The 22,937-nt window shown below is 35.1% G+C and overlaps 1 protein-coding gene across 13 annotated transcripts in view; it reads right to left on the bottom strand.

Annotated features, from left to right (window-relative positions):
• Positions 1-214: 214 nt before the first annotated feature.
• TBL1XR1 (TBL1X receptor 1) overlaps positions 215-22,937 on the bottom strand; it is a 177,567-nt gene continuing 154,844 nt past the window's right edge. For all 13 annotated transcript variants that reach the window (XM_042954625.1, XM_042954626.1, XM_042954621.1 and 10 more), the window contains 6 exons: positions 15,021-15,142; positions 14,808-14,882; positions 11,475-11,602; positions 10,528-10,693; positions 5,922-6,023; positions 215-5,055 (listed from right to left, as the gene is read on the bottom strand). In XM_042954625.1, the coding sequence (XP_042810559.1) occupies positions 5,029-5,055; positions 5,922-6,023; positions 10,528-10,693; positions 11,475-11,602; positions 14,808-14,882; positions 15,021-15,142 (620 nt within the window). In that variant the 3' untranslated portion in view covers positions 215-5,028. The remainder of the gene's footprint in view (positions 5,056-5,921; positions 6,024-10,527; positions 10,694-11,474; positions 11,603-14,807; positions 14,883-15,020; positions 15,143-22,937) is intronic.

The raw sequence follows: 22,937 nt of genomic DNA, 5'->3' as shown, positions 1-22,937 counted from the left end.
ACAGCTTGGGAAGAATAGACATGTTATATGTTAGGAAGGCTAACTCAAAGCAAAAAAAGTTTATTCTACAATAGAACATTGGAGGAGTAAATGCAATTAAAATGTAAACAAGAAATTGTAAACAAGAAATAGCATCCCTCTCTTTACTTGACTAGTAAACAGTCTATACAAACTACATAGGTATCAAAGGTTTTATATATGTACACAGCCAACATAATATCAAAATATATTTTATTCTGGACCTCTTTCAGATCTGATTCAAATTACAGTTGTCAAAGCAATACAATGCAAAGGGAAACTGCAACAACAACAACAACAAAAAAAAATGTGCCTAGAAAGGATAAAAGGATCATTGGGGACAAATCATTGTGATGTGGAACCAAAATACATCAGAAGTGTAATTAACATGGTCCAGGACAGCATAGAACATCTATATCAGTCTTCCTTACACAATAATCATGAAAACTGAACAATAAAGTTCTTTAACATGTACAAAAAACTGTCATGGGCTGGTTTACACTTTTACAACAGTTTTAAAGTTAACTGGATAACTAAAGAAATGATGCAGACATTTTAATCCAGTGCTATAGGTAGGCTCACAGAATTAGACCCAAAGGATTTGTAAAAATCAAAATTAGAACATTATAGCTACAATGTCAAAGTCAGGAAAGAAGAGAATTACTTCTGTATTTAGGGATTACAGAGCTACAGAATGCAGTCTGTGTTTGTTTTTAATGAGATGGATAAGTACATCAGACTAGATACAACATGCAGAATGTTTTCTTGAACTTATCCAGAAACGCCAAAGAAAACATTGTGAAACAGCTTACTAGAAAAAAAAAAAAATATGCCCTAGTTATTCACCCTGCTTCAACATTGTCAACGTAAAGGCAGAAACAAAGAATGCTATTAATACTTCAGAACTACTGATATAAGACATCAAATTTCTAAATCAGTGTATTAAAAAAAGTGAACACTTCCTCTTTTTCTCTCTCTTCTACATTTAACTAGAATCATGTTAAAAAAAAATTGATATTGAATGTGACACTTCAGAGCTACTACCGGAAGGAGTAATTCATAACTTCCCTACCCTCCTTCCATCCCTGCTGATTCAGAAGGAAAAACAAACAAAAACAAACAAACAAAAAAAAACCAACCAGGGTCTCTTGTAGATTTGCTGCTATTCCCCAAAATGTTGGCATTTGCTGCCATGCCACAATGTTGGTCCACTGAAATAGAATTTCTGTGGAAACAATCAACAGTAATTCACCAAATGCAAGTACCACCCTTAGCATGTGAGAATAAATGCAGGTTCTATAGAAATGTACAATGTGCTCAAGAAAATGAAAACGGTTTTGAAAAGAGTAAACAGCACTGCATTTGAGATTTGTTTTTCTGCTTACTTAGTAAAATTGAACATTTTTGCTCACATAAGGACAGTCATTCGTGATTCCTTTAAATAGCAAAAATGCATACCCCTCTTCAGGCCTCTATGCGTTAATAGTTTACATTACTCTTAACAAAATCATTCTACATAAACAGATAGCTCCTTAAAAATAGTACTCTCTCATTAAATCTAATTTGACAGAAAGAAGTTTAAGGAAAAAAGGAGTGCTTTATAAGTGAAAAAGTACAAATCTTTGGCCTTTCTCTTGACATTTTTATGTCAAAAAGCAAAAAACCTTCATGTAATTCAATCTAATAATTACTTTTTGCACCATAATTTGTTTTTTTACACCACAAAAGGAGGCACTTTCAGTATCTGTAAAAGGTGTTTAATCCTAAAACATACTTACCTAGAGAATTATTCATTAAAACAGAATTCAATATACTCTAATATCTATTAGGAAATGAAAAGTTACCACTTCTAAAAGTCATTTAAAGTCAATGATGGTACCTGATCAATGACAGAAATGGGGATTGGAACAAATATAAGCACGTATCAGATTTCCTACATGGAGAAGAAAAATGATATTCCTTTATGAAGTTTAAGAGTGACAGCTGCTCTTTCTTTATTCTACTTCAATCAATGAGTATTCTATTCATTCAAGTTTTCCTTTCTATTTTTCCTTATACATTTCTTACAGTAGCTTATACAACAATGATATATAATGAATACCGATAGAAAATCTATTGGAATCAGTTGATCTTCAGGAGTAAGTTCTCAGAAAAAAAAGGAAGGAAAAATGAGCCAAGAACCTCAAATACAGAATTTTGCAGGCTGTGAAACTTGGTCTCCTACAATCAAGTTACTGCTCAAATTCAAGGCAATCTTACTTTTGTCTATTGGAGCAGCATGGTGGCACATCAGCAGGCAATGATGATGTTGAGAACAGCAGCAAAAATAAACAACTGTATGCTCATAAAGAACCCAAGCCTACAAAATGGATACCTTTCAGATAAAGTTTATACTTAAAAGACCCAAGACTTCAGGATAATAAAGCTCTGTATTTATAATCTTTTAATATGTCCTATTGTGGCTATTATGCTTAAGTAAAATACCTAAAGATTAAGAAAAAAAAAAAAAAAGAAAAAAGAAAAGATGACAATACCATAAAAATGTAGCTGTCTATTTTGGCAGCTATATTGCAGAACTTCTTGACTATCACTTTTAATCAGCTGGGGGAAAAAAGTCAATAACTGTATGCAAATGAATAAATTGTCCATATCAAAATACAAAAGTACTATCAATAATCACCTCTGACTTTCAGATTTAAATTCAGTGCAATTGACAGATGCATCGCTAAAGGAAAATGCAGCTTAAACCTACTCAAAACATTTGTGTCTATTCCTGGGAGCACATTTAAAAATTATTGCACAGATTTTTAAATTTTTATTTATTTTTTTAAAACAACAACAGAGGTTAACCACAGATGTGGACCTCTAGCAATAAAAGCAGGATTTCAAGTGCCAGATACTCAGCATATTAGGTTTCCTACATAAGTCACAGGGTTATAGTTCTAAATATCTATAATGTGATCCAAAACCCTAAAAACAGCTGGCACAAAACCATCATGAATGACTGCCTCTCTGGATGTAAATTTTAAAAAATATTATTACAGTATCATAGTCCCCACTAACAATAATTGGGGTACATATAACAATGTATTGTGAAATTAAGTGTATTTATTCTCTTTACCAATAGCAAATGCTATCCTACCTTAGTAAAACCAAGACTTGCTTCAATCAATGCTGTTTTGTAAAAATAGCAAAACAACAAATGCTAAAAATCAAAGCTGCATTACTTGGGTTAAATCAGTTTCTACTTAAAACATAGATTAAAATTTTAGTAGTAAAGGCCTCAAAATAATTAGTGACAGAAATAGTGTTATAAATTTGCTAAGCTTAATAATAAGCAACTCCTTAATTATAATCTTTTGAGATACAAATTTGACAACTATTCTCTTCAAAACTGACACTTGTGGATACTTACATTAATCATGACAAACCCTGTTGATCACACATATAAACAAATGCTCTCATTTGCAAATTCTGTGTATTTTAGCTTTTAGTTGCATGAGCGTAAGAAGAGGTTTGCTCTGATACCTATATCTTTAAGAAAATACTTGATATTATAAACAGAGTAGAAGACATGATATAGTAGTGATTACTGAAAAACAAACAAAAAAAAAAAATAGCAGCTTAAATCTATCCGTATTTGAAAAAAATGTAGTCACAAGTACCACGAATGCAGAATCGGAGCAGCAGGGAGGTTAGTGCAATTATACTTTTTTTTCTTTTTTAAATTCTGAATCACTGCTATTTAAAAACACCTTGAAGCAAGTCTTTTGTTTTAAAGATTGTTTTTAAACTAAGGTAGCAAACATTTTGCCATGTAATGGCAGTGTTATATGCCGTTATCTTGCTTTGTATAAAGAAAAACAACATGAGAGATTTTTAATACTGGAGTTTGGTTACATTACATTTTTCAGCTTCTACACAGAATGATGGACACTTTGAGAAGCTAATCCTTATCCAGAAACATTTTAATCTCTTAAAAAACAAAGCAAAACAAACAAATAAACAAACAACAACAAAAAAAAAACCCCAAACCTACTTTGCTCCTTTTCACAATAGTGCACATTTTAACCATAATTTAGTTATGGCTACAAAACATCAGAAGATTTTTTTTATGCATCTTCTCTATGGTATTAAAAAAAATTGTGCCCTTCTAGTCTTTAATTGGCAGAAATATGTCCCAAAAAAGAAACTATTGCATTTAAGCCACATCACCAAAAAAAGAACAAAAACAAAACAAAACAAACAAACAAAAAAAAAAAACAACAGAGCATAATATCCTTTTACTGATGTGTCTTACAGATTGACATGACCAAAAGTCATATATTTTCATTCACTTTCCAATTCCCCCTTCCACAACATGCACCAATTGAATATATGCTCTGGGAGCCATAAAATGTACCAAACATCTATCTCTTCAAAAGAATGCATTAAAATATTTTTAAGAATTTTTTGTTTAAAAGGTGAAAAAAATATAAACAAGAAACTGATTCACTCCCTTACTTCATGCATCCATAAACTAAACCGAAAACAAAGTTTAAAAGCAAGAACAAACTACTGCTGCAAGTTTTTGTAAGTCCATTTTCTCTGTACATACAAACTGCTCAACTACTGAAGGGAAAAAAGAATATAATCCATGGTGTCTTCTGATTCAAAGGGGAGAAACAAGGCTGTCATTAGTATCCAAAAACTGGTACACATATGGGCTGCTTTTATAACGCATATTTCTTTCTCTTCTGTTTTTCATATCCAAAACTTCTAAATGCTATTTTAGGGGCACAGCAGATTAGATTCCAGCACTTGGTGAACAGAATTCACAAGCTGTGACAAAATTCTGTCATCTTCAGGGTGCAATTTTGTTTATATACACTGTATGTATATATTTCTTTTAGATTTGGCTGTAGTGGACTGGCCATGGTTCAAGTGGGACTATAGCAGTACATGGGTCAGGGACAGTCATTTTGGCTATGTACACATTCATAGTCGGTCCATGGCTTCCAACTAGTAGCGCTATTTCCGAAGGTCTAATACACAAACCTGTAAGAAATTAAAATAATCAACCAGTGTGTTAAGAATTTCATTGTACAGTTTTAGTTTAATGTTTCAATAGTACAGTTTGAAATCTAGTTTTACTTCCTAGTTCACGAAACTGGTAAAGCAACAGTAATCATGGCACTGGGCACTTAACCAACAGAAATCAGATAAATCGTCTAAGTAGATGGAGGCAACAACCATGGGCTACTACTACCAAGAAAGAACGTGGCTTAAATTTTGAAGATCTACTATTAATTAAAAAGTAGAAAAAATACGCTCAAAACAGACCATTTCCTATCTCTTGGACATGAATGAAAGATACCTTAGGTTATATCAAGCTATAGCTTCAGAAAGCAGCTAATGGCTAATATCGTCTGTATCTTCCTTTTGCTTTCAGAGCTTTCGAAGCCACAACTAATATTTCTATAAAGAGTTGGCCAACCTCATCCTGAAAGTCTCTCAGTATCACACATTCCTCAATGCAGGACTCAACTGCCTCTACTCCCCCTTCCCTGGGCCACCAACACTCTTCTGCAAGGAAGACAAGGTAGAAATAGGCATTAAAAATTCAAATCTCTCTCAGAGTGGTATTCTTCTATGCTCAATTTTGCTAACGAAGGTTTACATTAAAAATAACTGTCCATTTCTTGATTATGAAGATACTCTTTCGGCAAACATAGCCTAAATTCTGTTTACATTATTTGAATGAAATAAACATGAAAAATATACAGCCTTCAGTAAAAAGGACCAAAACCATTATCACAAGATTCATTATGAAAAGAAGACTTTTGTAGTCACAACCACAATAAGCCACATTTATTTACTATGCTTACACACCCATTCCCGTGCAAACACTTCATTATACTTACTGAACCATCTGATGCACTGGCTCCAACTTTGTCTCCTGCTGCATTCCAGCAAACTTCAAAAATTCCACCTGTTCCCCTATAGCTGTGAACTAGAGCACCTGTCTAAAAAAATGAAAAACAGATTCTTAAAAATGAGAGCATATATTATTATAAATCCAAATATTGAGGTACAAATATTACTATTACATGGCTTTACTTCTAGCAATCGGAAATAGAATTTAGCTTTGACTCCAAAATAAATACAAGTTTTGAAACACTAGCAATGTGATATGAGGATCTTCCTATAAAATGATAACACTTGCCTGCTCTCAACATGTCTATCTGTCTGTCCCTCTCTCTCCCTCTCTCTCTCTCTCTCTCTCTCTCTCTCTCTCTCTCACACACACACACACACACACACACACACACACACACTCAGTTTCTCCAGTATTGATAATCATTCTTAACTAAGGTATGTTTGGCCTCTTTGACACAGTTAATAGCTAGAAGTAAACACTCAATATACGGCTTCAACAACAAATTATTGTTGTTGAAGGATGCATGAGCTTGGCCAACATGTAGAGAGACAAAATTAAGTCAGAATTTCTTTGACAAAACATCCTAAAGAGAAAGTAAAATAAGCCGGTAAAGACAATTCCAGTATAAGTCTGTTACTCCATATTTACTGAGTAGCCCCTAAGCCAGGGGAGATATAAAAGAAGCTGAAGGAATACACATCCATTACTCCTGAAAGAGGTTAGAAATTTAAGGAAAAAAAAAAAAAGAAAGAAAGAAACCAAAATCATGCAGCTGCCCCACTGAATACTTAAAACTCAGTAAAAAAAATCTATTCTCCTAGGAAACCAGTCATTAACCAAGGCAAAGACAGAGGTTCTGCTGTGAGAAATTGGAAAACAATGAAAACTATGGTTCTGATGTTCTGCCCTGACAAAGCAGAAAAGCATCTCTCAGTTTTATGATAACCAAAAAAGGTCAAACTAAAGGCAGCAGATCTAAATAAAAACAACATGGCAGCAAGGCCTTGAAAATACCTTCTCAGGCAGCCAACCCTAACTTAATCATTGAGACTGTTTTCCTTTGTTTTCCTCTTCAAAGTCCGTCTGCTAATATTAAAGTAACCACAGGTGCACTGCTACAGCTGATCATATTTGGAAGGTTCAACTGTTCTCTTTACCCCTACTTAAAGTTTCTCAAAATTTAAAAGATTAATGAACAAGTGTAAGCATAGTAAGTCTTGAGCTTACTTCCATGGTTAATTAGGAGAAAGGAGTGGCACCAACAAAATCTAAAATCTTTTGATGAAGAGAAAGTAAAACCTATAGGACAGTAAATTTGGGGTTTAAAAAAAAAACAGCTTTCTTTCAAAAGCACTTCCCAATCTCTAAGCTCAGAGTAAGCTATAACTGAACCAAAACAGCACAGTCAACAAGCTAGAGCTTTAATATTCACAAAGACCAATGGATCATTAGCACTACTCAAATCTGTATATATGTTCAAACCAGACTTCAATAATTTATCTGTGAAATGCTTAGGTAACAGATCATATGGATGATAATCCAAATGAGGAAAGAAAAAACCTTGATTTATTTATGACAAGAGGATGACTTTCTCCTGCACTAAAAACTTACTAGATGCATTTTACTATTTTCAAACTAAAAAGAAAAAAGTAAACTGACATTTTTTGATATGCAGTTGTGATACATCTAAAATAGTATGGACAGCTGCTCAAACCCCCTAAGAGCCTATCAGTATCTTCCATTAGAATCATATACTTCCATACCCAAATTTCATTTAAACTGATTTTCTCATAATAGAGTAAATAAGGGACCGAAAATGTATACAACAGGCAAATTACCTATGGATTACTTTTAGAAAGTCTCTGCTATTCAATCACAACAAAAATACTAACATGCTGCAAAAACCAAGGGGAAACAATTAGAACTAACAAGAGAGTGCAGAGAAGTGGATGAATTCAGTCTCAATGTGTCAAAAGTCCTAATGTTCCAAACACAAGCAACAACCAGTAAGTAAAAGGAACATATTTTTAAAAAGATGCCATTCATGGTTAATAATAATATCCACAAGGCACTTCAGAATAAATTAAGAAAAAAGATGATCTTCATAAACAAATTATAAGACCTTAATGATGGGAAAAAAGACTTAATGAGAGGAAATTTATAAAGTTACTTATTAAAAGTATGCTAATGATGCAGGTATATACGAATACAAATGTCTATCAGTGGAGAATCTATAAACAAACCACAATGAGAACTTGGTATATGAAAAGAAATGGCATTATGAGATAGCAAAGGGTTAAACAGTATTGAGACAACTGGTTATCCATTAGATATTAAAACTAGATCTCTACCTCACATCATACATATAAAAATCAATTCCAAGGCAGTTAAAAATCCAAATGAAAAAATAGAGCATAAAAATGAAGGAATCCACACTTTTATTCCCAAACAAATTCAGGAAGTTACTTATACGGGATCAAGAAGAAAATGGGAGCAAGACTTTGCAATGTATACCTTTTTAGTGTTTTGAGGGAACCATGTGAATGTATAACTTAATTAAAAATGATACTTGAAATTGATGATTTATGCAAAAATAGTTTGACCAACTATGATGATCAGCTACACAAAGAGCACAGCCCACAATAACTTACTACGGTGTGCTATGACCATTTAAGAGGTGATCGCTGATTGGCAGGGAAGAAGGTGGGAGGGTGGGGGAGAGAGTCAAGTGACTGCTATTAAAAAAAACAGTACACTTCTCTAAAGAAGACATCCGGATGGCCAACAGGCACATGAAAAGATGTTCAACGTCGCTCCTTATCAGGGAAATACAAATCAAAACCACACTCAGATATCACCTCACGCCAGTCAGAGTGGCCAAAATGAACAAATCAGGAGACTATAGATGCTGGAGAGGATGTGGAGAAACGGGAACCCTCTTGCACTGTTGGTGGGAATGCAAATTGGTGCAGCCGCTCTGGAAAGCAGTGTGGAGGTTCCTCAGAAAGTTAAAAATAGACCTACCCTATGACCCAGCAATAGCACTGGTAGGAATTTACCCAAGGGATACAGGAGTGCTGATGCATAGGGGCACCTGTACCCCAATGTTTATAGCAGCACTCTCAACAATAGCCAAATTATGGAAAGAGCCTAAATGTCCATCAACTGATGAATGGATAAAGAAATTGTGGTTTATATACACAATGGAATACTACGTGGCAATGAGAAAGAATGAAATATGGCCTTTTGTAGCAACGTGGATGGAACTGGAGAGTGTGATGCTAAGTGAAATAAGCCATACAGAGAAAGACAGATACCATATGGTTTCACTCTTATGTGGATCCTGAGAAACTTAACAGAAACCCTTGGGGGAGAGGAAGGAAAAAAAAAGAGCATAAGAGCATAAGAGACTGTTAAAAACTGAGAACAAACTGAGGGTTGATGGGGGGTGGGAGGGAGGGGAGGGTGGGTGATGGGTATTGAGGCGGGCACCTTTTGGGATGAGCACTGGGTGTTGTATGGAAACCAATTTGACAATAAATTTCATATATTAAATAAATAAATAAATAAATAAATAAATAAATAAAACAGTACATGGAGCATAAACACTAAAAAGGTGAGAAAATGAAAAAATTAGAGCAACTGGCTGTTTTCTCCATTTTTAGGAAAGGATCTCTATAAAGTACTGTCCCTACAAAGGTAGCCTAGTTTTCTGTTGTTGTTTTTAAAAGAGAGAAAGAGAGAAAGAGAGAGAGAGAGAGAGAGAGAGAGAGAGCGAGAGCGCGCGCGCACACAAAAGTGGGGGAGAGGGAGAGAGAGAAAATCTCAACCAGGCTCCACACCCAGCACAACCCACCCCCCAGTGCAAACCCAATGTAGGGCTTGATCCCACGATCCTAGGATCATGAACTGAGCTAAAATCAAGAGTCTGATGTTCAACTCAAGTTATCCAGGTACCCAAAGATACTATAGTTTTAAATTTATTTCTGATAAGTCATTGTGTTGAGCCATACAATCTTATCCTTTAATACATTTTATTAACTGCTCATATATAGCTCCTTCAAAGACAACTCTTTTAGAAAATAAAGAAATTAGGGTGCCTGGGTGGTTTAGTCAGTTAAATGTCAAGACTTCAGCTCAGGTCATGATCTCACAGTTGGTGAGTTCCAGCCCCGCGTCTGGCTCTCTGCTGTCAGAGTGGAGCCTGCCCTGGATCCTCGGTGTCCCTCTCTCTGCCCACCCACAGGTGCACATGCTCTCTCAAAAATGAAACATTTTAAAACATTATGAAAATAAATAAATTATATCACTTATATAAACACGTATCTTAAACTCTCACATTTTATGTCTGCAACCTGTTGAGGAAAAAATAATACAATCTAAATTTATTTCTAAATTCTGGTCTGTATCAGGAAAATATAACTTCAACTGATTTTAGTCTTTGTAAATTCAAAAAAGGTACTCATCTAGAAACTAAGAATTGAACTAATGTCACAAAAGGAATGACAACCAAAGGAGAGAAGAGTATATAGGCAAATGCTTATTAGTACCTATGAAACAATGTGATGATTTCAATCACTGAGACATACCTGTGTGTTCCAGATGTGCACACATTTATCAAAAGAACCGCTTGCCAGGTACCTGCCATCAGGACTGAAAGCCACACTGTACACAGGCTCTTGGTGTTTTGTCAATGTATGGATGCAAATTCCTCGGTCTACGTCCCATAATCTAACAGTAGAATCGAAGGATGCACTGACAAAGGAGGAAACAAAACAATTTTAAAAATAATGAAATATACCCAAGTCCCACCCACAATCTAGAATCATTCCTAGTAGCTAGACACAAATCCACAGTCATTCCTAGCAGCTAGACACAAATTCTTTATGAGACCAGATTGGCTATTAGGAAGAAAGTGTTGCGGAAGCAAAGCTACAATAGGAGAAAAGGCAGCTTACGGGCATCTCCAAGTCTCTAAACTGAAAAACAAAATGAGCTAAATTCACCATATTCCTTTCCTTTCCTCTCTCTCTCTCTTTTTTTACGTAGGCTCCATGCCCACCATGGAGTTCAATGTGGGGCTTCAACCCACAATCCTGAGATTAAGACCTGAGCTAACCGACTGAGCTGCACAAGCACTTTTTTTTTTTTTTTTTACTAATTTTTTTCCTTTTTTTTCCCTTCCTCTTCCTCTTTAAATAATTACATTGATTCATCCATGGTTCTGAACAATGTATTGACAATATTTTTAACTTTATCTTTTTTTTATGCTGAAGAAATGTTATTGTACTATACCTCAATTACTTGGGTTTTAATTAATACTTAATTATCATCAATAAATATTTGATAACTCCAGATATTAAAATCCATTATGGTCTGAAATAAGAATAAAACTCTGGGTTTAAAGGTTTCCATCAAAAAATTATTCCTGCAGGATACGATCCCATTTCATGAACTCTTTCCTAACTTTGTCATATGTATTAGAAGCTTTTTTTGTGGCAGACTCATAAAAGGAGGAGTAAAACAGAAATATTACCTTGCTAACATAAGGTTGGCATTTGGATTATTTGTCCCTGGCCCTGTTGGACTCCATTTGATAGTATAAATTTCTTTATTATGTGCTTGCAAATCATGGACACAATTGTCTTGTTTCATACTCCATATCTAAGTAAAAAAGAAAAAAATATATAATTATATTTTCCCATACAAAGGGTACATTTACAATAATACTACTTTGCCAATCCAAACTATAAATAGTGTAACCAGAACAACGATTAGAGCTCAAGGGAATATTTGCAAAGAAATTAAAATGTAGTATTTATCACTCTTTTAAAAATAACAAATTAGCTTAAAGTCCTTTCCAAATGTTCACTACTGTGAGGCTTCAAGAATGAATTAACTGTAGTTCTAGAGATTAACTGAGAACTTCAGATAGTACAAACTTCAACACTGAGTAAGTCCCTTGGGCAATTATCCTAAATGTTTACGGCATTAGTTTTAACACTGTTCCTTAAATAAATGATCTACATTATAAATTCCTCGTAGAATTTAGAATCAGAAAATGCTTTGTAACAGAGAAGGGCAAAGAGAACTTGCAAATAATACGGTTCATGTATGACACCAAAGCACAGGCAACAAAAACAAAAAGCCAAATGGAAATACAAAATTAAAAAGCTTCTGTGCAATAACGGAAACAATAAAGTAAAAAGGAAACTGACAGAATGGGAGAAAAAATATCTGATAAAGGGTAATTTTTAAAATATATAAGGAATTTCTATAACTCAACAGCAAAAACTGTAGAAAAAATATCTGATAAAGGGTAATTTTTAAAATATATAAGGAATTTCTATAACTCAACAGCAAAAACTGTAACAATCCAATTTAAAAGTGGGCAAATGACTGGAGTAGACATTTCTTCCAAGAAGATATACAAATGGCCAAAAGGTATAAGAAAAGATGTTTAATGTCACTAGCCATAAGGGAAATGCAAATCAAAACAATGAGATATCATTTCACACCTGTTAGGATGGCTATCATAAAATAAAAAAGGTAATAAATTATCACAGATGTGGAGAAATGAGATCCCCTGTTACACTGTTGGTGGGAATGCAAAATGTTACAGCCACTATGAAAAAAAGTATGATGATTCTTTAAAAAAATAAAAATAGAACTACCATACAATCCAGTGATCCTACCTCTGGGTATTTATCCAAAAGAACTGATATCAGGATCTCAAAAATACATCTGTACTTGCTGTTCATTGCAATATTAAAAAGCCAAGCTAAGGAAACAACCTAAGTGTCCATCAATAGATGAATGGTTAAATAAAAAGTGGTATATACATACAATGGAGTATTTGTCATTCAGCCTTAAAAAAAAAAAAAAAAAGGAAATCCTGCAATACACAACAATATGGATGAACTGTAAGGACAAATACTGCATGATTCCATTTATACGAGGTATCTAAAAAAGTCAAACTCAACAGAAGCAAAGAAAAGAATGGTTCTGAGGGGAACCATGCTAAAGGCTGAGGGGAAAAGGATGGCTAACTAACAAGCATAAAATTTCAGCTCTACAGATCCACTGCACAATACTGTACCGTATGCTCAAAATCTGTTAAAAAAAATATCTCATGTTAAGTTTTCTTACCATAATAAAACATAAGTTTAGAAAATGACTCCTACAGAACAAACCATGAAAGGTTAACAAAGCAATAAATTTAAAATCGTGAGAATGAGGCTTTCTTAAGTTGAAAACATACACGTATATAGATTTAAAAGTTATATTAGCACTGAGCAAAAATTAAGAGAAACCTACACTGAGAGCATTTCTGGCAAAATCATTCAATAAAGGCTTGGGTGGGGGGTAACATCTTGCCAAACACCAACACCAAACCCAACTGCCAACAACAACAACAACGACAACAACATACAAAAATTAGGTGCACTTCACATGTCTGCCATGTAACTAGTAAGAGATAACAAAGCAAAATCATAAACGTTTTTATATTCTAGATATTTACAACTCCATGTAAATAAACCCCACAAATGTTTTAAAACTTAATTCTATTTGACCTTTCAATGGCATTGCTACTGTTAACCACTCCCATCCATCACACTCCCTTGCAACATTCTTCTTTAAACACTCTCTTTCCATTTGGGTCATTCCTTCTTTTTTTTTCCTTCTAGAAGCTCATTCTTCTTGAGAGGGTAATTATTGGAGTTTAAGACTTTTTGTTTTTAAGGTTTCCCTGTTTTCTTACTCTATACTAACTACACAGCTTCATCCAAGTCTTGGATTTGAATGACCACCCATCTGCAGAAAATTCCCGAATTTTTATATCAAGGTTGAAGTTCTTCTCTGAGCGTAAGACCCACCTGCCACCTCCATCTGCACGGCTCAAATCACTGTTCAGGCTTTGCATGATATTCTAACTCATGTGCCTTGTTCTCAGAATTTGGCTCTACTACACAATATTGATCCATTTCGTTTCTGCTTTAAAATTCTGACCTTTTATTATTGTTAGGACAAAAACCTCTCCAACACTTTCTAGTTCAAACTCCTAACTGCAACTCAGTAGGCTCTCCAGCCACTGGCCTTCTTTCATTTCCACTTATGCGCCATACTCTGTTCACAGAGACGAGAGCATTAAGAAAAGCCTTTTTACTAGCAATGTTTGCAAGGGAGCCCAGGCTTGAGAAAAATTGTGTAACTAAAAACACAGCAGGTACTTAACGAAAAAAACCCACCAGGTTACCAAGGTTACATTTAGTCTGTTCACAGGAGGAAAAGCAGTTTTCCTTCATGATTATCCCATCTGTAAGGGTCATCACGCCTGTAGCCATTGACATTACAAAGTTAAAGATAAATTTATTTTCACAAGAGTTAGTATTTTGTAGGAAAGGGCTCAAAGTTTCATTAATATTGGAGATTAGTATTAGGTTGTTCTTTATCTCAAAATGCTTTTTTTCTCTAAATGTGACTGTGCATAGCTGCAAGGTGATAGTTTTGCTTTTAGTCACATTGACAAGAAAAACATAAATTCATGTCAAGCTGCAGATGTTGGCCATGTCAACTAGGCTCACTTACCGAGCTGAAATCAAGAGTCGGAGGCTTAATCCACTGAGCCACCCATGAGCCCTCACACATTATTTTAAATAGAATTTATTTGCCATATTTAAACACTTAAAGCATTTCACACAAAATAAAATAAAAAACAGTGATTAACTATTAAAAAGAAGAGTAAGTCCTGACCCAGGTTTAAGCATTCAATGAACTGTAAGAGAGACATCTTCAACAACCTTACCATGCCCAGAGCAGCCACGCTGCATGGCACCCCCAGTGCATTTCTCCCCACTATCTGAATTACCTTCAAAGTCATGTCATCAGAACAGGAGGCCAGAAGATTGCCAGTTGGGTCCCATTTGATAGCATTTACTTCATTCTAAAAATAACAGTAAATATTCACATTTTCATTTTATGGACTGGGTTGCTCTTTGGATATTAAACATATTTCAAAACCACTCTGTAATATTACTTATTCATCATAACCACTTTAAAGGGGGAAAAAATGGTTACTCACCGTGTGTCCCTGGAATGTTTTAATAGGTCTGTCTTGTCCTAATTTACAGACATGAATGCACATATCTGTACTACAAGAAGCAAAGGTGTTGTTGCTCTGCCAATCAACATCCAGTGCTGGTGCTGAAAAGGAAAAAGGGCTAGGTTTGCATTCATTCCACAAGCAGTGAAATCTAGGAGCTTTACTCTTAAACATGGTTGGACATTAAGCATGCTAATAGGAGCTTAAACATTTTATTCTATAGTTTTCAAGATAATATTTTTAAAAATTATGGTATCTAAGTATCATAAATATTAATAAATTTCAGTTTAGTTGTCTTGATGTGAGACCCAACCTAACAGCAAGTACACTGACCTGGTAACCAGATTAGGATTCCTGAGAGCTTGCTCTATAAACTACTAGCCCTGGATTCTTGGGATCTCATTGGTAAAAAATTAAAAGTGATGTCATTACTTCCTTTTATTTCTAAAATTCTCTGGAGTCTTCACTGGACAAGGAGGCTTGGTTCTGCCAATCTCTAACCGTTGCACCCTAAGCAAGTCACTTATTAAGCTTTCATGCTATTTTCCTCATCTGAAAAAAGGGGATAAAGCCTTTTAAGTTTAGTACACAAGGAAACTGTGAGAATCAAGTGAGATGATGTGTGTGAAAAGTACTTTGTAAATTACAAGTTAGACAAATGTTATACTGAATAATTTCCATTATCCACTCAACTGATAAGTGGAATATTGCACACGATTGCAAAAACATTTTATTCTAAGTGATTCTTGTCAAATACTGCTTAAAATGGTTATCATTGAATTTAAAACCTCAGATGCCCCAAAGCTGGCCAGCTATTAATACTTATTTTAGCTCTGTGTGATTGGAGATTCGTTCTTTTCATTTCTCCCTGCTCCAAGGTGCAAAGGTTCTCTACAATTAGTAATGCAGATTAAGGTAATGATAGCAAGTAACAGGGTTAAACAATAGGAGCATACAAAAAACAATGGATTTACAGCAGTAGGGACAGACTATGGCCATTAACCAAGAGTAGTTTTTACATTTCATTTGGCTGGGTGTAGAGATTAAAAGGTGACACATGATCAAAAGAAGACCTATGAATATAAAAATCGTAGAAAACTCAGATTTTAGTGTCCTTATAATAAAATTTTATTAAAATCTAGCTAAGTTCATTTGGTTACTTATGACCCATGGCTGTTTTGCACTACAAGGGCAGACTCAACTGGCTGCAACAGAAATTCAACAGCTTATAAAGCCTAAAAAAGTTCCTTTCTTGCCCTTCACAGAACAAGTTTACCATTTAGAGCAAGCACTCAGAGACAAGGAGAAAAATAGGAAAGTTGAAGTTAAGCTGTGTATGCCCATTACTGGAGACATAAAGAATTTAATAAAGTAGGTCAAAACTGGTACCTATGGGGGGGGGGGGGGGCGAAAGCCACTTCCTCATTGTATGTATCTACGCATAATAGTAAATGGCTATTTTTATACTGAGCATATTATAAATAGGTGTTTTGAGCACTGTTAGACTGATAGGCCAAGGAATACATCATGTGTAAGAGCTTACAACTATGGAAAAGAACAGCAAAAAGAAGAATTAAAGCATTTATGACTCAAAATGGAGAATTTTGAGCAACTACAAGACATTTAAAAAAAAAAAAAAAAGGACAACAGGCAATAGTGAAATGGACTGAAAAACTAAAATCCAGAATATAAAGGAAGCTAATGGTAATAATATGACCAGACAATGTAGAACCATTAGGTTTGGGTATATTTCTACAATGAAAAACCAAGAATCAGGATATTACTTGGATTGAGTCAGTAAAGGAAAATAATACAGGCAAGAAAGAAATAGAACAGTTTAATAGAAACTTGCTATGGAAGGGGGTATGGAATTTGAGACTATTTGGAATTATCATATTTAATCCTCTCCCAAAGCAACCTTATGAAAAATATAGTGGGCATATAAAAATACGAACATAAATTCACCTTTTGTACAAAATTTTCAAATTATGAACATTCCCCCCAAATTAATGAAAAATAACAAAGTCACACATAATTTTAGCACTGGTGAGCGGAGTGAAGTGCAGAGCTATATTCTGTTACCATCATAAGGGAACATGACTATAGAGGTGTCTGCTATTCCCCTCCCTTGCATACCCTCTTTACCCGAACTATGTGTTGAATTTTTAGCTTCTGCATGTTTAGGTGCTATGGGTTCCCAGTGGCAAATTCCTTCAGAGAACCACCTTGTTCTGCTGCTGTCTCCATCCTCCTACCCCACAAGATGGCTGGTGGTATATAGTTGAGTTTGGGGGAGAAAGAGGGAGATTCAAAAATCTAGTATATGGTTCAAGATGGAAAACTCCAAGGTGTAACAAACAATTCAAAGCCTGGCCTGGATTAGGCTAAGGCCAGGCCCTCTTTTCCAGAAAATGCTCCCTTCTTCCGTGGTTCCCTCCTGCTTTCCCATTCTATTCTCTATAATTCCTCACTTGTTTCTCCTGAGAGTGTTTTCCTTAATAAAGCACTTCACTCAAATCCCTTGCTCAAGGTCTGCTTCCAGGAGAATCCAACTTAAATCAGCCAGCAACAAAAAATACTTTGATCAGTACTATGATCCAAAGTATATCCAACTTTGATCAGCACTACGTATGAGCTCTGCTGCTAGTCTGTATGCATCACATCATCTTAGAGCATGTGGATGACTGTCCTGGTCGTTGTCTGCTTACTCTCAGGGCCATTCCTAACACACTCTGTCCTGCTATACTCTACACGCAGAGGGGGACTCTTCCAAATTACATATCCCAGACTCCTGTGCCTACTGGTTTCCAGATGGGTTCATACGGTGGAGGACACAGTCAAGAGATCACGGTCAAGACAGAGAAGACAGACAATTTTGTTCTCTCTCTTTCAAGGCTGGGTCTCTGGCAGTGGCAACGATTACTCACTCCAAGGTGCCTAGTCTTGCCAGATCGTTGTTTTGTTTTGTTTTCTTTTGTTTTTTTAACAGTTCTAATTCCCACTGGGCAGTGAGATCCTGCCTTCTCTATAGTCTTAGGTTTTCTGCAGTTGTTACACTCTGAGTTACTAAACATTCCTGTTTTTCACTCTTCCAACACCTTTCAACTATTTCCTTGTATTAAATTCCCCTTCTTGGTATCTGGTTTAGACTCTGTTTTCCGGTCAGGAATTTGACTCAGTACCTACTACACTTTCATTTTGACACTAAATATTATTACAGAAGATATCATTTGAAAAATAATTTTAACAAACTGCTTCTTTGATAAAGAATTTGTCCTAATGTTGAGTGATAGGGGAAAAAGGGCCTGAAAAGTCTAATAAACTTAGAAAACAATTAAAAGTATAATAAAATTCTATAAAGAATGCCAAGTATCTGTCATGATGCACCAGGATGTTATTTCTATGCAAAGCCATCTGCAAAACAGGAGATAGGAGGCTGACAAAATAAGAAGTGGCATTCAAATAAGTATACCATTAGGTTCAGAACAAAACAAAAAGAAACTGTATGGCCAGGTGAAGGTAATTGGGGGAAGCTGGGGAATGCTGCGACGACGTGAGTTGTAGTATTTATGCTTTGTGATATGCCTAGCTCACAGAATACAATAGTTACAAAATTGGGTGTAATCTAAGAACACATAGTTCCTTACTTTGTATTTATTCCTAAAATGAGTCTAGGTAATGCCAATTCTTTAGGATAGAAATGCATCTCTACTGGGCTCCTGGCTGGCTTAGTCGGAGGAGCATACAATTCTTGATCTTGGGGTCATGAGTTTGAGCCCCATGTTGGGTATAGAAACTAATAAAGAAATTAAAAAAAAAAAAAAAAAAAACAAATGCAACTCTAATAAAATGCATTTTTCTGTAAGTGATATGTGAGAGGTGTGTTTGCTAATACTGGTCTCATTTTATGTATGATAAAAGGGATAAAGAAAAGTTAATTAATTTGACTAGGGTTACACAACCCTTTAAAATCTTGGAGCTAAGATTCTAATTTTCGTCTTCTGCAATTTGATATATTTTTGTTACTCCCTCAATCCTTTGTAATTTAAAAATGTAATGAATGACCCAAACCTATGCAGTAAGGAGAGAAAGGCTTTTATTATTCATTTGCATTTTTTAGAAACAGTTATTAATATATAAATCACATACCATAAAATTTATCCATTTAAAGTGTACAATTCAATGAGTTTTGGTATATTTTATTATTAATTTTGATATATTGTGGTCATATTTAACATAAAATTTGTCATTTATTAAGTGTACAATCAGTAGTATTACATTCACAAGGTTGTGCAACCATCACCACTATTTCCAAAACTTTTTCATCATCCCAAACAGAAACTCTGTAGCCATCAAGCAATAATTCCCTATTTCTCCCTCCCACCACTGAGAACTTCTAATCTTTTACTTTTTGTCTCTGCATTTTTCTATTCTAGATATTTACTATAAGCACAATCATATGATTTGACCCTATGTGTCTGCTTTATTTCACTGAGCACATGTGTGAGATTCACTAATGCAGCATGTTTCAGAATTTCTTTCCTTTTTATGGCTGAATAATAACCCATTGTATGCATATTTTGTTTACCCATTCATCTGTTGGACATTGGGTTGTTTCAACCTATTGGCTACTATTGCTATACTGCTATGAACACTGACATACAAGAATCTGTTCAAGTCCCTGCTTTCAATTCTTTTGGAGATATACCTAGGTGCAGAATTGCTGGATCATAACACGGTAATTGTATGTTTAGTTTTTTGAGGAACTGTTGTACTGCTTGCCACAGTGACCATTTTACAAACCTACTAGTAAAGTATCAGGGCCTTAATTTCTCCACCCCCTCATGAACATTATTACTTTTTATAGCCATATTAATGGGTATGAAATGGTCACTCATTGCAACTCATCTGTAATCATGATTTATGTTTTATGCAAAAGTGTATATTGAGAAAATTTAGCACAGCAATTAAAATATGGTAACTTAAAAAGCATCGTAGACTTCTATTTCTGGTCAAGATGGAGTAATAGTGACAAAATTTACCTCCTGCCCAACGACCAGAACAAAAATGTGAAATAACAATTTAAGACACCAGACTTCAAGCAATGAAAGACAGTGGTTCCTGACAAAATGGAAACCAACCACCAATGTGCTCTTAAAAAATTGCCCAAGCTCATAAATTCGGGATGGGGTCGGGGAGGGGGGGGGGTGTCCAAGTCTTGGCAAAGGAAAGAGGAATCTCTCTAGGCAGAGATCAATGCAATTCCTGAGCTGAAGATAAAGCTGAGAATCTGGGGAGACCAAGATAGCTGGAATTCATAGGACATTACTGGAAGAGAGAGCTATGCAGACAGAGATGTCACTAATTAGTAGTTAGAAGTAAATTTATAGCACTAAATATCCATATCAGAAAAGCAGAAAGGTCTCAAATCAGTGACCTTAACTTCCACATCAAGCAAACAAAAAGCAAATTAGATAGACACTGAAAGCATGATACATAAAAGAATAAATAATTTATGAAATTCATCAACATTAATAACTCCTGATCTTCGAGGGACATTTTGTTTGGTTTGGTTTTGTTTGAAGTAGAGTTGGCACAGAGGCACACTGGTAAAACAATGCAAAATGAAGCCACAGACTCCAAGACAGCATTTGTAAATACCTGATAAACTTGTTCCCAGAATAAAGAACTCACAACACTCAGTAATAAGAAAACAATAAATTAAAGGTCCAAAGATTTGAACAGACACTTCACCAAATAAGATCTACAGATGGTAAACAGTACATGACAAGATGCTCAACATCATTAGTCGTTAGAAAATGCAAACTAAGCCACAGTGGAATACCAATACCCACTGATTAGAGTGGCTCCAATTAATGACACTGACCACTTATCAAGTACTGCAAGGACATGGAGGGACTAGAATATCCACCTCTGGTGCAAATGTAAACCAGTTTGGAAAATGTAAATTTTGGAAAACCAGTTCAGCTGTTTATTAACAAGTTAAACATATAACTTCCTGTATGATCTAGCTTTTCTATTCTTAGATATTTACATGGAACAAATGAAAGCATGAGTCCACATAAGACCTGCACATGAATATTGATACCAGTTTTATTTATGTAGCCCAAAAAATTGGAAACAACCCAAATTTGCTTCAACAGGTAAATGGATACACTGTGGTGTATCCATACAATGGAATATCAATCATCAACTGAAGGGAATGCAAAACAATTATACAGAGGGAAAGAAGCCAGATGAAAAGAGAATACATACGGTGTGATTCCGTTTACATAATGTAAACGAACATGTAGTGAAGAAAGGCCATGAGTGGCTTTGTCTGGGCATAGAGGGGAGAGATCACAAAGGTGCAGGAGGAAACTTCTGAAACTAACAGGTGTATTCATTATCTGAAGTGTGGTGATGGTTTCAATGGTATATGCATATGTCAAAACATACCAAATTGCACAATTTAACTGTGTATAGCTCATTTTATGACAATTATACTTCAATAAAGCTGTTTAAAAAGACAAAAATGCATGGCAAGAAAGAATATCATGGGTAAAAAGCCTATTTAACTTGTAAAATGACTTCAATGCCACCTACCTCATCAGCTTGTAGCCAGGACTGAAGGGAATCATGTATACTACTAAGGGCACCATCTCTAACACAAAGGTGGTTTAGGTTACATAGTAGCTAGTAACAGTACCAAACACTTAACTTATTTCAACTTTTCATCACTCTTAGGAGGCAGGAGAAACTTTTAAGTGGAAGAGCCAGAGGCCTAAGAGAAATCTATCTGGGTGAAGATTAGAAACAAAGGTTGAAAAGGAAGTAAAACAGGTAAACAAAAACTGATGTGTAAATGTGGTAAGCTTTAATCAAGCTGAATTGTTTAAAATGATGCTTGCAAAATTATGTTACCTAGGTACTACAGAACAGTCATTTTTGTACCTTATTTGGCTTGTTTAGTCACACTAAATAGAAAAGACAAAAAGCCAAAATGTCAGAAGCTGTTTTAATTTTAAAGGTGATGCTGTGCTACTGGCTATGTGTGAAAAGGATGTCACCAAAGATTTGAAAATAACCAGTTACCTTCAGTTACCTTTCAAAACAAAACTCTTCCCAATCACAACAAAATCATCAAAGCAGCAGTTAAATCAAGTAAAATAGTAACACTACTGTTCTAATACAGCTGACCCTTGAACCACACAAGGGTTAGGGGCCTGACCTACCCCCTCCACATGCGGTTGAAAATCCTCATGTAACTTTTGACTTTTCCAAAACTTAACTACTAATAGCCTAATTGTTGACCAAAGGCCTTATCAATTAATATAAACAGTCAATTAACACATATTTTGTATGTTGTATGAATTTTATACTGTATTCTTAGAATAAAAAGCTAGAGAGAAGAAAATGCTAAGAAAATAATAATAAAAAAGAAAATAAATTTACAGTATTGCAACTGTATTTACTGGAAAAAAAAAAAAAAAAAAACACGTATATAAGTGGACCTGCACAGTTCAAACCTGTGTTGTTAACAAGGGTCAACTGTAGTTATTAGGCATCTTGTTTAATATTAGTAATTATCATCAGGAAACTCCCTGAGAAAAGCACAAAGCCAGGGAGAGCTGGTACTAAAATCCAGCCGTGTCCACTCATCAAGTTGTATACCTGGTGCATGGCTATGTATCAAGGAGGTAGGAGCACAGAATGTTGGTGGGGTGGGGGTGGGGGGTGGGAGAGGTCAGCTCAGAGTTACTGTATTTAAGTGTCAAATTATTTTTTAGAAGAGAAATCCATCCAAAGTACCAAAGTTCCAACAATGCTTGGAAAACCTATTTTTTTTTAATTTCATGTACACAGGAGGACCGATTTAGAAACGAGTCCAAAATG

The sequence above is a fragment of the Panthera leo genome, chromosome C2 (assembly GCF_018350215.1).
Source record: "Panthera leo isolate Ple1 chromosome C2, P.leo_Ple1_pat1.1, whole genome shotgun sequence".
Taxonomy (NCBI): Eukaryota; Metazoa; Chordata; class Mammalia; order Carnivora; family Felidae; genus Panthera; species Panthera leo.
The sequence above is the reverse complement of the archived record's forward strand: the minus strand, read 5'-3'. Positions and strand labels throughout refer to the sequence as shown.